Source organism: Mytilus edulis, chromosome 13 (assembly GCF_963676685.1).
Source record: "Mytilus edulis chromosome 13, xbMytEdul2.2, whole genome shotgun sequence".
In the NCBI taxonomy this organism is placed as follows: domain Eukaryota; kingdom Metazoa; phylum Mollusca; class Bivalvia; order Mytilida; family Mytilidae; genus Mytilus; species Mytilus edulis.
In genome coordinates this window covers 43,970,302-43,983,780 of record NC_092356.1, presented here as the reverse complement: position 1 = coordinate 43,983,780, position 13,479 = coordinate 43,970,302, and the positions used below count along the sequence as shown (strand labels likewise).

Genomic DNA, 13,479 nt, shown 5'->3' with positions numbered 1-13,479 from the left:
ATTTCTCCTTAATATCTTGCATTTGTCACTTCCGAGTTTACATTTCGTAAATCCATGTTGATACTTTTCATTTCAAAAATGACATTTCGCACATTCATGTTGATATTTTTCATTTCAGAGTTAAAATTTCCTACATCTGATCCAAAAGTTATCGTTCCTCTTTATATATTACATTTGTCACTTCCGAGCTAACATTTCTTACATCCATGTAGATATTTCTCATTTCAAAAATGACAGTTCGCCCATCCATGTTGATATATCTCATTTCGAAAATGACATTTCGCCCATCCATATTGATATTTCTCATTTCAGGGTTTGTGTCATTCCGCCCAACCATGTTAATAATTCTCATTTCACGGTTCGTGTCATATCATACATCCATGTTGATAATTCTTATTTTCTTTTTTTCATTTCCTACATCTATGTTGATATTTCTTATTTCAAAAATGGCATTTCGCCCATCCATTTTGATATTTCTCATTTCAGGGTTGGTGTCATTTCGCCCATCCATGTTGATCATTCTCATTTCACGGTTGGTGTCATTTCATACATCCATGTTGAAAATTCTCCTTTCAAATTTTTCATTTTCTACATCTATGTTGATATTTCTCATTTCAAAATTGACATTTTTTACGTTTAAGTTGATATTTCTTATAAGTTGAAATGCTTATTGATTTCCTTAAAACTGTGTCCATATGAATAATCTTAACAATGAATTAAGTTATTTCAAAAAGTGTTCCTTTTTTCAGTATAAGACTGTTAGGGTCAAACCGTTGTCTATTTGTGTTGCCAGGCTTTTGCAAATTGTGCATTTTTCAAAGTAAATTTAGGGTTTCATAACTCTGCTTAGGATGATCGTTTTAATAGTCTGAAGAATATTTGGGTTTTTTTAAATGGACAATTGAAACTTTAGCATGATTCAAAGTTTGATTATGCCGTGTGGTTGTTGACAGGTGACTCGTTGACATATAGTTCGTATTTTGTTCTTCGTATTGTTTGTTCATTTTTTTCTGATCACGTTTTTCAAATACCATGATTTTTAGATAAATTCGTCTTTACAACAACACATGCACTTAAATAAGATCAATCTTATAGATAACTTCTGGTGCATTTCTAGAAAAACAAATCCTATCTTTAAACAACGCTAACAAACCAAAAATAAATCAGTAAAAACACTTGTAATTTAAACAAATCCGATGTACGTTCGTTCACAAACCACTTAAGACTAATAGCCGACACAAAGCCTTACAAGAAATTTGATAGAGAACAAAAGTTTGAGTGTATTGTCATTAACCTTATAAGATTAAACAAAAATTATATGAATGGAAGCCTGTCAAAAGTCAGGAGGCGTCAATTGATCGGCAGCAGTCTGTTAAAGCCAACTTCGTTTTCCCTTTTCTAACTACTCTTACGTTTCGGATACTTTTTTTTGCTATGAAGGGTGCACGCTGTATAACAGTATCAATTCTCTTCACATCGGGTTCTTTTGTGAAGTAGACAACCGTTAATTAATCCTACCATAAATCTTTTTTATCATGCAATGGACTAGTATACCAATACATAACTACAAAGTTATATGTAGAGGTTTTTATAATTTGACAGTGGATATTTAGTCAATTATACCTCATATTTGCTAAAGTCTTCTTGGACATTGTCATATAGATTGACTCAATGCCAATAATTTGTCGTTATGCCTTTTATTAAAAAGAAAAAACGATTCATTGGAGTAAGATACAATTGTAGAAGACAGTATTTCCTATTGCAGAATAGAAAAACTAGTAGATCATAAAGTTTCCGTCGGAAGTTATTTACTATTTTATTTCGACATTCAAATATCCAATTGGAAACTTTTGAAACCATGAAGCCATGAACATTGAGGCTTCTGTTTATACCGCTGTAATGTCAGACTAAGAAGCTATTATGTTATTCATTGTTCCAAACATTTATATGTATCACCTCATACAATCATTGATATAATATAGCATTTATTGTTATTGTTTAGAAAATGCGTTTAAAAGACATCTTTTACATTTACTGAAAGATAAAACCATGGGGAAAAAAAGAACAATAACCTACACTTTAATGCTCTTATGAATTATACAGGATATTTATTTCCAGTTTATTAAACATGCTGTTCTAGTTAACCTAAATCATAGCGTACCGAAGTCATCTGTTTGTGTATTAAAGAGAAAAAGAATGATTTACTATGATAAACGCATTCTTAAGATTATTTGTAACAAATGATAATATAGTGTCACGCGGTGAACTAGCTTGGAGACAGTTCAAAATCGTTGTCCATTGCAATAATTATCACGTAGTTTAACAATAAATCTTGCTGCTAGCTTAATAACACTGTGAACAAGTCGATCACTTCCTTGTAAAATCGGTCTTTCAAGACATTCATTTAGAAAGTCGTTTGGGGGAGAATTATCTGAATACGTATATGTTAATTTATGCCAGAAAAGCCGAAGTATATAACATCAAAGCAGAGTTCTCTGGGGCATTTTACGTGTACTGAACTCAGAGCATCTATGAACAATCGGAAACTGATATCATTGGCAAATATTTCAAGGTGAAAACCGGCTATAACAGTTTCTCGCCTATTTTGTCATTTTAAGATGCTTTTTAGGAGCTGCTCGACCTTATACAATTTGTATAATAAAAATGTCGAACGGTTATATTCAAGTTTACAATTGTCATGCAAAACCTCACTAAGGAAGTAGTTTATTAAATAAGTATTCTGTTTGGACAACGCATGCGTTATGAAAGCCACATGTTTTCTTAATAATTTCTTCAAATAAGAAAATTTCGTTTACAATTTTTTTATCATTTGGAGGTATAACATTTAGAATAATATATGGAATTTGTTATCGAATAGTTTGTTTCACTGTTTGTTGCCGTTTTATCTTTGTGGTTATTCGGCGTTCCTGTAGTTCCTTTGTTTTTCTCTTATAACTGATGTGATTCTATCGGTTTACGTTTGTAACCTGGATTTGTTTTCTCTTAATGCTTTATTACTTTTAAACACCGTTATACTACTGTTGCCTCTGTTGCAGGTATATAGGTATTTTACATTAATTTTACCCCGTTGTTATACTATATTGTATTTGATAGTTCTATGAACAACCAGCACTCGATAGACCGTTTGATTGATTTTTTCTTGTGTCACACTTTACTCGTGTTCGTGTTTTATTCTTATGTTCGAAATGAATTTATTCTTATAGTCAAACTCTTTCTACTGTTTTTTTTTTTATAACTTTTATTTATTCAAGTCAATGTTTCTATTGCCTTTAATTAAAACAGAACTTTTTTAACGTAAATTTCACCTTTCTATGAAATGTAATCTTACGATAAAACATTTCTTTTATTTTTACAAATACTGTTTATTTACACATTTGAATATCGTGTCTAGTCTGAGTGTCAGATCCTTTTCAAGTATTATACATTACCAGACTTAACCTGACTTCTCTTTGACGTTTCCAATCGCCTTAACTATCGAGTGTATTCAATACGGAATACTTTAAGACAGTCACAAACTACTTTGTCAATCAAGAAAAACATTTAGCAAATAACAGATAAATTTGTGTGGTATTTACAGAAAGCTTTGTAAACATCAAACGCAATCACTAATTTATCAGGAATGTTTTAGCTAATTTCTGCTGACGATTAGTGAAATCTGTAATGAATTCATCTCTATCGATGAATGCACGTACATTTCAATATTAACCTCTTTTCTCTATTACATTAAATACATATCAGTGCAAAACTGCTGTTTTATTCGAAGTCACCCCCATTTCTTCTCTTGTTCGAAAATATATATCAGCATGTATATATCAGCATGTATTCGAGCAAATACTTCATAGGAAAACGTGACTTCATGAATTACAAGCCACATAAAGTGACAGCATTTTATGATAGTAATATGATTATTAAAAAAACAAATTTAACAAAGAGGTTTTCCATTCCCTCAAAACGTGTGTGTTTTACATATTATCTTTTCAGTTCTTTCACTGAGCATTCGCTACAACTTAAGATTTTAAAAACGAGTATTTCGCGTCAATTAACAATTTAGGCGGAATTTAAGAAGCCGTCTAGACTAAACTTCACACAAAAAATGCTAATACATATTATCGAATACATGCATTGTTTATCGCCTTTTAGTAATATTTGTTTTTGCATGTTATAAATCAAGTAAGGAAATATTCTGGTCAAATCGACTGACCATGACATGTACAGCTAATGCTCTTATGTTAGACAGGTATTTATATTAGATATATGTTGACATTTAGAAGACAATAAATAATGCATCGTTTAAAAGATGGGAAAAGATACTAAAAGTGGAGCAACTCGTACCTCAATAAAACTATTGGTAATCTCATATGCTCGTCAGGGTCATCTTAGTGATAAATTCAGGATCTGCCAATCTACAATACATTTTCATGTATAGACTGAAATATTTGATTTCAATTGAGTTGAATTAAAATCAGTTTTGTTTTGTGGAGGTTGTTTTTTTATTTTGGGTTTTTTTTTAGGCGGAAGGGGGATGTTTGTTTCAACTTTATCTTCAAAAACCATAGCAGCACGTTGATACAAAATTATTGAATGTCTTATTGCTTCCCACTTGTAGTTTTTTTTTGTATTATTTAATTTATCTAATACATTCGAAAACGAATGTAGATCTACAATTGTAGACTAACGGTCTCAACCATGCCCAACATATACGGTTAATGATCTGACAGCTCTCCTGTTGCAACATTAATACACATAGAAATGAATTGGCAGGTTTTTTTACTCGAACATAGGTACAGCATTATTTAATCGGTGCATATTGGAAATTCAAAGACAAAAAGTATTATCCACTGGATCCACAGTGTTCGTCAGCTTCTTCTTGATTTGACCTTTTTAACTTTTGATCTGTGTGTTACTGGTCAGTCTTTTCTACACCAAATGCCCGTCTGTCGTACAAGATTTTAATCTTGGTATTTTTTATCAGTTTTTTAGTAATTTTGAATATATAATGTATACATGAATCAGTTTTATTTAAATAAATTACATTGAAGAACATGAAACATTCAAGTTTAAAGTTAAAAACCGATGATGCATCAATCGACATTTATATAAATAAAAATACTGAGAAAGAAAAATAACATATTTTTTAATTGAAAGTTGCGGAAATAATTTACATATTTATCAAAATTACAACTGGCCGTTTATTTACCTTGTTACATTAATGTACTATTGTTTTATTTAGAAGCATAGTTTATTTTAATATATGTTGCTGAACTGTTTTACTTAGTATATATTTGCTTCATTACCAGCAATAAAGGGTTATGTTAAAGTGATAGTAATGGAGGCAAGTTTCACGTGTACGATTTATTATTTTGGTTACCCTAGCAACTAATACATGCCATTGGGCTACTGTCGTTCCTATTCTTTTGTTGGTTTTTACCAGATCTTTGTTTGCATTTGCCTGTTTAACCTTGACATAAAGAAGCTTAGAACAGACATGCGTATCGAATTGAAATGTTTCCGTATGTTTATTCCAAATACTAGATAGAGTATGGTTTAAAATAATTGAATTATTAAGATGTAAATTGAAATCATCAATTACAATTTGTTTATAAAAATTAGCTGTAAATGAATAAATGGAGACCTGGAAAAAACTGAAAAATATTTAGACAAATATACACAATAATATATTTGCATGTTTGATGATACATGTAGTTTATATTTATTTGTTAATCAAAAGAAAATATTGACATCAAATTTTTCGTATTTCAGAAAATAAACAGAAACAATATGACAGATGCAGAAGAAGATAAGCGCGCTGTAAACATTGCAATAGGTCTCATGAGCGTGTGTTCCTTAGTAGGCGTAATTGGTAATGCCCTAGTACTCTATGTATTTTCAAGCTTCAAGCAGAAACTGACATCAACCATATTCATATTAACACTAGCCACAACAGATTTTTTAACATGTCTTGTAACAATACCTTTCACAATAGCCGTGGAAGCCCTCAATATGAGATTGGAGTATGATCTTGTATGCAAAATGTATTTTTTCCTAATGACTACCACTGTTCCGTTTTCTGCTTTTGTCATGGTGGCTATTGCGGTTGATCGTTATTTGTGCATCTGCCATCCATTCAAACATGTCATGACAATCAAGCGAGCAGAATATATTGTTGCGTTTCTTTGTGTGTTTGCCGTTGTTTTGGGAGTTTTGTGTTCTTTAAATTATGAAATGGTTGATAACTCTCCGCAGATGAATTCAAGCTCTATCAATAAAACAACGGTGATGCCATTTGATGTGTCGACAGATGTAATGATGAACACAACTTCCAAAGATAATGCTACCGTTCAAATTATGTTAAGACCCGATTTTGTGTGTTTACCAGTTCAAAGTTACGATGATCACGACTCCTTCTTTTACATATACCAAAAGATATACTCTTCGTTTTTTGCTGTCTGTTGTCTCATAGTGATGGTTCTGTACGCCATGATATACCGATCTGTTCTCGCGAGACGTAGACAAAGATTAAAAGTTGTAACCAATCAATGTTGTGGATTCTGGAATGCCTTGCCAAATGAAGTAGAACAAACAGAATTTTCAACCCTTAATACTCTTAACAATGAAACGTCATTTGGAAAGTCGGAGGTAGAGAAAAATAACAAAGCCGTTCAGAAAAATGGAAATGATACTTCGATAAGTGATAAAGATGTCATCATAAAACCGGGTGGACTTTCACGAGCCAAACTTGAGAAAATGAGAATGGCTAATATAAAAACTGCTTTCATGCTATCAATAGTCACATTAGTATTCATTATTGCGTTCTTGCCCTCTTGGCTGGTTGCGTTGAGAGTTTTCGACATGAATCCGGTGGTTTTCTATTTATTTTTTATTTACCATAACGCAAATCCTGTCATTTATGCCTTCATGAACAATGCCTTCAAAACGAAATTAAAAGAACTATTCAGCTGTAAAAGGAGATAGATGAACAATGCGACCAATGACATGTTGTGTTGCAAGTGAAAAGAATTGTATTCAAATTCATAGTAATCAATTAATTCGGTGAACAGGTGGACGATTGTTCGCTTGAAGATTCAGTATAGGAGTTTAGGAATATATAGTAACTGACCTTGAGCTAAAATAACATATTAGAATTGTTAAAGAAATGAATGATATGCATGTATGTGTATTACAAGTTTAAAAGGGTACATCATCATTATGTATATGTATATATATACCCAGACAAAAGCTCCACATGAAACGTAGTTATTTCAAAAGTAAACATGTACAAAAATAATTGCTTTTCTTGGGTTGTTAATTACAATTTAATTACACAAAATCAGTTTTGGAGTACACTGATTGATATCATAATCCAGGAAAACATCATCTAATTTAATCTGTCCTTTCATTTCACTTTGATTTACAAGGTACATTTATTGCTTTTCTGAAGATGCTTTTTTTCCTATATTGTTTTTCACTGGCTAACGACTTTGTGTATTCGTGTTTCAAAATTATCTTACAACAGTCATTCGTTGCATTCTTCTTGTCACATAACAGGACAACCAAAGCCTATCCTACTTTTATATAATCCGTTTAACGATTTTTAACGATATAAAATCAAGATAAGACGTTTTAATTAGTGAAAATATCTCTAACCGAAAATGCAATTACATACTTTAGAAAAAAATCCATTTGAATGGAACGACTATAGTCCCTGAAACGGTAGAACATATATATCTAATCTGCATTTGCCTTTTTTACCTCTACTCGTCCCCATATGCTTAGACATTTCCTTTTCACTAGCTAATATTTATAAGATAGGTTCAAACTTGAAGTTGCAGCATCTTTTGTCCATCAGTTGATTTTGCATAAGATAACAGTGAAGATCGTTTTAAATTTCAGGTTAATAATCACAACAGCAAATTTCAATTTTAGAAATTTCACTATAAAAATCACTTGCGTTCATCAACTTCCAAAATAGATTAAGATTTTCATCAAACACGATTGATAATTAAGAGATGAAAATGTAGTTAGATCAAGGATAAGCACAATGTGTGCTGTATGATGTTTTGATGCAAACTGATTTAACAAATATCTTTTTTTTTAAATTTAATTTACTAGTTTATTTAATGAAGGAGAGAAGGTAACAATCAAAGATCAAAAGGGGACTATCTAAACAACTATTTTATATAAGTCTCGATACGGCCTTTAACGCTAAGCGAAACTCATACTGTATAATAATTATAAATAGCCCTGGAACGACTAAATATGAAACAATTCAAAAGAAAGAACCATAGCTCACCACGATCTATATATTTTCCTTGATATTCAATCGGTTTACGACTTAAATAATTATTTCAATGAGAAAAAAGTAACGTATAAATCATTGAAAATTTGATTATGTATTTTATCGTGTACACATAAACAGATGATCGACATTGCGTTTGAAACTCTCTGTATTTGATAACAGTTTTACGCTACTTCTTCAGACTTTATTTGTTCAATGAACATATTCACTTAAAAACATTATACATGAAAAGTAAAATAATAAAATACCGCAATCGGAGGAAAATTCAAAACGGAAAGTCCGTAATAAAGTTACAAAATCAAAATCTCAAACATATCAAACGAATGGATAACAATTTTCATATTCATGGCTTCGTAAAAGCATTTTCTTAAGTAGAAAATTGTGGATTAAACCTGGTTATATAGCTAGAAAAACCTCTCACTTGTATGACAGTCGCATAAAATTTCAACCATTAAAATAACTTGTGTAATCAGTTTCTGTGCAACTTGAACATTTTGGAGCATGTCATTTATTCAAAATAGGCAAAATTCTAATTACAATTACCGTAATTTAATACATTTATGATTTTAACCTAAACATTCGTCCTAAGTATTGAAATGTTGAGCATCAATGATGATTATGTTGTAGATAAAACGTGCGGCTTACGAGTAAAATTTTAATCCTGGCATCAATTATGTGTTTATATATTGCCGTAACGCTATCTAGGAATAACCGATACTTCACCAAAATGTGCGACGCTTGAATTTTAAATTTGCAACACTTGGTGAATTGGTGTCATACACATTTTTTTTTCTTTTGAGGTGTCAAACGACATTTTCTCTTGTTACGTCAACATTTTATGAGAAAGTCTGTGACGTCAAGTAGTGGCAGGGAAAAGCGAAAAGGTGAATTAATCCTCATTAATCTTATTTTTACCAAATCTCCATTTATCGTCCTTTATTTTGCTTTAAATCTACTGTAACAAGATGTGGGATTTTAAATAAAAGTTTTGTCAGGGTTTATATATCGTTGTTTCTTTTCTGAAAGAAAAATACAAATAAAATGTAATTTATACCGTAATGTTCATGACTTTGTAGTATTGAACCTCGTAAGATTTGTTGTGTAGAATAAAATTACGTTTGAAATACGTTCTACATTTATTCTGTATTACTAAAGTTGACTGTCATATGACGCTGACATTTCTAGATGATGTGCGAAAGTTGTTTTTTGTGCTTTCATGCTTGCAATGTTTTTTTTTCATTTGAAAGTGACATGTACTATGTTATGATATGAAACCTGTATGATTGAACGTTAATTAATACGACAGAATAAGAATAATCATATTATATTTCCGAGAGACTTTGATTGGTATGAGACTGAAAATGACTGTTTGAATGGAAGTGTTTTACACAAATTAAAGACACGTACTTATAACAATATAAAAACTGAACAATGATATTGTAGTATACGAACATTCTCTGAATATCATAAAAAAAAAAGTGAACGTCAGTGTGTTGCTTTCAGATAAATTAAATAATAGACACTTTTGAAGAGTAAACTTCCGGTTTAAAAGAAAGCATTCATTTTTTGTATATAGTTCTATAGAATATTACAATAACATTAGACTATACTTTTCAATGGTAAACAAACATTTTAGAACTATCATGGAAACTGCATGAACCAGTCGATTGTAGATTAAAGTCATATAGTAATTATAGGAATATCTCAAATACATATATTATATAGAAAATACTTATATTGTTCTTGTTATGTTGTAATATTGGTCTATCACTTACATGCAACCTCTGTCTCGTTTTATATATGTTATGGTTCATTGCAAACTTGTTTTTTGTCTCTATGTAAACCAGTGCAGCAATTGCCTTTTTCCTGGAGTAACAGCCCAAATAGACAGCAACGAAATATGATAAATAGAGAATACATTAAAGAAAAATGTCATTTGTTAAAGAGCTATACCAAAAAAAAGTACCTGACCTCTATTTATACCAGGGTTAACTATAAAAAGGACCAAATATCACAGATTGCTTTTATGATATAACAGTCGGCTGTAATAAACATAACCATAAACCATTAAGGTGGTACATAACACTGCAGGCAGAAACTCTGAAAACATAAGCTGAACGTTTTAAAACGTTTAATTGTTAAAGAAATATTAAGTTTCTCAATGATCAAAATTATTCTTTGTCAAAATGCTATAATCCAATGAAATTTTACCCATAAAGTGTGTGGTTAAAAGTTTTTTTTAATCTTTATATTTTAAAGAGTCAAAGGTCACTGAAAAAATCGTGACATAACCGAAAAATGGTAAAAGACAACCAACAGTCTCCAAAACACCTCATAAAAAACTCTAGGCTGAGCAACACAAACCCGACAAATACCCTGTACAACTAATACTTGATTTGCATAGTAATTCTGATATTATAATTTCTTAATATATATTTTAACTTCAAACAGCAATGCGTATCGTAGTGTAAATCACATCTTTTTCTTATTCGTATCTGGTACTGGCTAAAGAAACTCGCGATTAGAAAAACGTTTAATAGTTAACTATAGAATTTTGATTTTCGCCCGTTGATCATTCAATGAATCGTTTTTGCATATCTGATGAAACATTAAAATATTAACAGTTTCCAGCGATACGCTACTCAAATTGGGGAAATCAAACTGTGAAAGCATGTTATGAAGTGTTTATTTACTTAAAAAAGATAAAGTTGAAGTAAGGCAGAGAGGCAAGTTCATAGTGGATTTTTTTTAAAGACAACTAGCCTGAAAACAAACAACTTACCACACCCAAACCAGATTAAACTTAAGTGCTACGAAAATTTCAGAAGATTAAGTGCAAACGAAATGTCCGTCGCCTTATTTTTGCAGTTGGATAAATGTATAACCGAAAAAATATTTGAAAAGCAAACGCATATTGATTGATGCTTTGGACATAAAACAAATTTAGTCTGACGTATTAAATTATAATCCTTGTAGCTTTAACAACTAGTAAATGAGAGGCGACTTTCAAGATTGTGACTTGACTTCCGTATTACTAGTAGTTCGTTAAGTTTTACACATGCAATTGTGATTACTTTTTCCGTTCATGTAGTAATGCTTCCTGCAATCCAAAGTTTTGAGTCCACAATCTATGACGACATTGTTAAGAACTAGAAACATAATCATAAGCAAAGGAAAAGAAAAGAAAACAAGTAAACATCTATACCCGTACGTTGATTTGAATAATTTATCAATATAATTCGTTTAACTAGAATAGAACGAAATGGTTGTGCAGTAGAAGTTTTTCTAATAAAAAGTATTGAGTTAGTTAAAGTCTATAAAGTGTTAAAAAATGTAACAGTTCGTTTCTATTTATGTTGCATTGGCGTTTTTTTTTTTTTTGTGTTGCAAATAAGTGTTGATGTTGTTATATTGTTTTCCTCTTAAAGCTAAGGTGGTTCCCTCGGTTTTAGTTTGTAACCCAGATTTGTTTTTAACCGATTAATGAATTTTGAACAGCGGTATTCTACTGCTGCCTTTATTGATGGTACATATGTTGAATGTTTATTGATATGATATATCAGTTTGAGACACTTGGAACTCATGTGATAATAACCATTAATAATAAGTTTATTAAGTCACACAAGAAATATATTTGGAGAATCAATTTCTTTTTTCTTGTCATGTGCGCCTTGAAAAGTCTCTTATAATCGAGTTTCGTGTTGTGAATATATTCTCATTCGTAGGACCTCATTACAATACCGGTTTTCTATCTATTGTTTGTAGATTGTTCTTTAACCATTTTACTGCTGTTACATTTTTTTCTCATTTTTTTCCATATTTTGCAACCATGGTATTGTATATATTTTAGATGTAACTTCAGTACTTTTATTGTCACCCTTCGTCTCTAGTTGGCGAAATCGTGAGATTAAATATCGGGAACGGAAAACCAATTATTGATTCGAGAATTGGATTATACCTATTAAAAAGTAAAACCACAAAAATACTGAACTCTGAGGAAAATTCAGTCTGGAAAGTCCCTAATCAAATAACAAAATCATAAGCTCAAACACATCAAACGAATTGATTGCAATTGTCGTATTCCTGACTTCAACACTAGGAATTAAGGATTGAGAATAGTTTTATGTTAATATGAAGTATGCTACTAAACGTTTAGATACCACCAATCAATCTAACGTATTTGGGAGTTTTTCAAGCTCTATTGCATATGCGTTTTGAAAATCCCAAGGAAAATGCCTGAACTTCGAACGGAGTAAAACCTGTTGCATCGACATCGGTTATCGTCTGCTACTATGATAATAATACAATGATGTTTGTATGATTACCAAAGAAATAAGTATCTATCAAATATTATAGCTTTCAGATTTCAAGGAACGAGGATTTGAAAAAAATACTAGTATAATCACCGTACGGCTTATACCGTACAGTAAACTGTAAACGACACCTTTGTGCAAATACAAATAAAGGTAACAGTAACAAACCTGTTCAAAAGACATAAATAGATCTACAGAAAATAAAGCCGGGTTACAAACTTAAGCTAAGGGCAACATATCAACTATAAGATGAAAATAACAGACCAACGGAAACACAGAAGTGCAACAAAAACAACCGACAATGCTACATTCATAGAAACAAACTATTTGATAGCAACTGTCGTATTCCAGACTTGGTAAAGGACATTTTAAGAAAACAAAGTAGGGTTCAACATTATTTTACGGCCAGCCAAATATCTATATGGATATCAATGATATAAAATGACAAGATAACGTGACAGGAATACAATATTAATAAATGCAAGACCACTCAGGTTAGAGAAATACATAAAAACAAAATTTAAAGGTACATTTTGACATGTAAAACACGAAACTTTTCAAAAGAGAAAATCAACACCCTGGTATGTACTTAAAACTATAATAAAAAAACAGCTATGGCGGACTGCAGCCAATTATAATCCCTGAAGTATTACATAATATATGTATGTGAGTGCTGAACTAAATATCTACCTTGAACAGTGGTGTAGCTGCACAGAAAAAAGAGCAATTTGCACAATTTAGTTTGATGTAAATACAAATTTGCAATGTTAACGTTATCCAAGAAACACAGTTTGCCAGTATTTTCGAAGATGATATGTTATCGACGTTTATTTTGACTTTATAATTTGG

General features: G+C 31.1%; 1 protein-coding gene across 3 annotated transcripts in view; it reads left to right on the top strand.

The window, feature by feature from the left end:
• The window catches only part of LOC139502170 (orexin receptor type 2-like), an 89,960-nt gene that overhangs the window by 72,191 nt on the left and 4,290 nt on the right, over positions 1–13,479 (top strand). Inside the window, exon 3 of one of the 3 annotated variants that reach the window (XM_071291548.1) lies at positions 5,782–7,303. The exons of the other annotated variants lie outside the window; for them this stretch is intronic. Coding sequence (XP_071147649.1) covers positions 5,800–6,993 — 1,194 coding nt within the window. The 5' untranslated portion in view covers positions 5,782–5,799 and the 3' untranslated portion in view covers positions 6,994–7,303. Of the gene's footprint in view, positions 1–5,781; positions 7,304–13,479 lie in introns of those variants that run through there. 3 annotated transcript variants of the gene reach the window in all.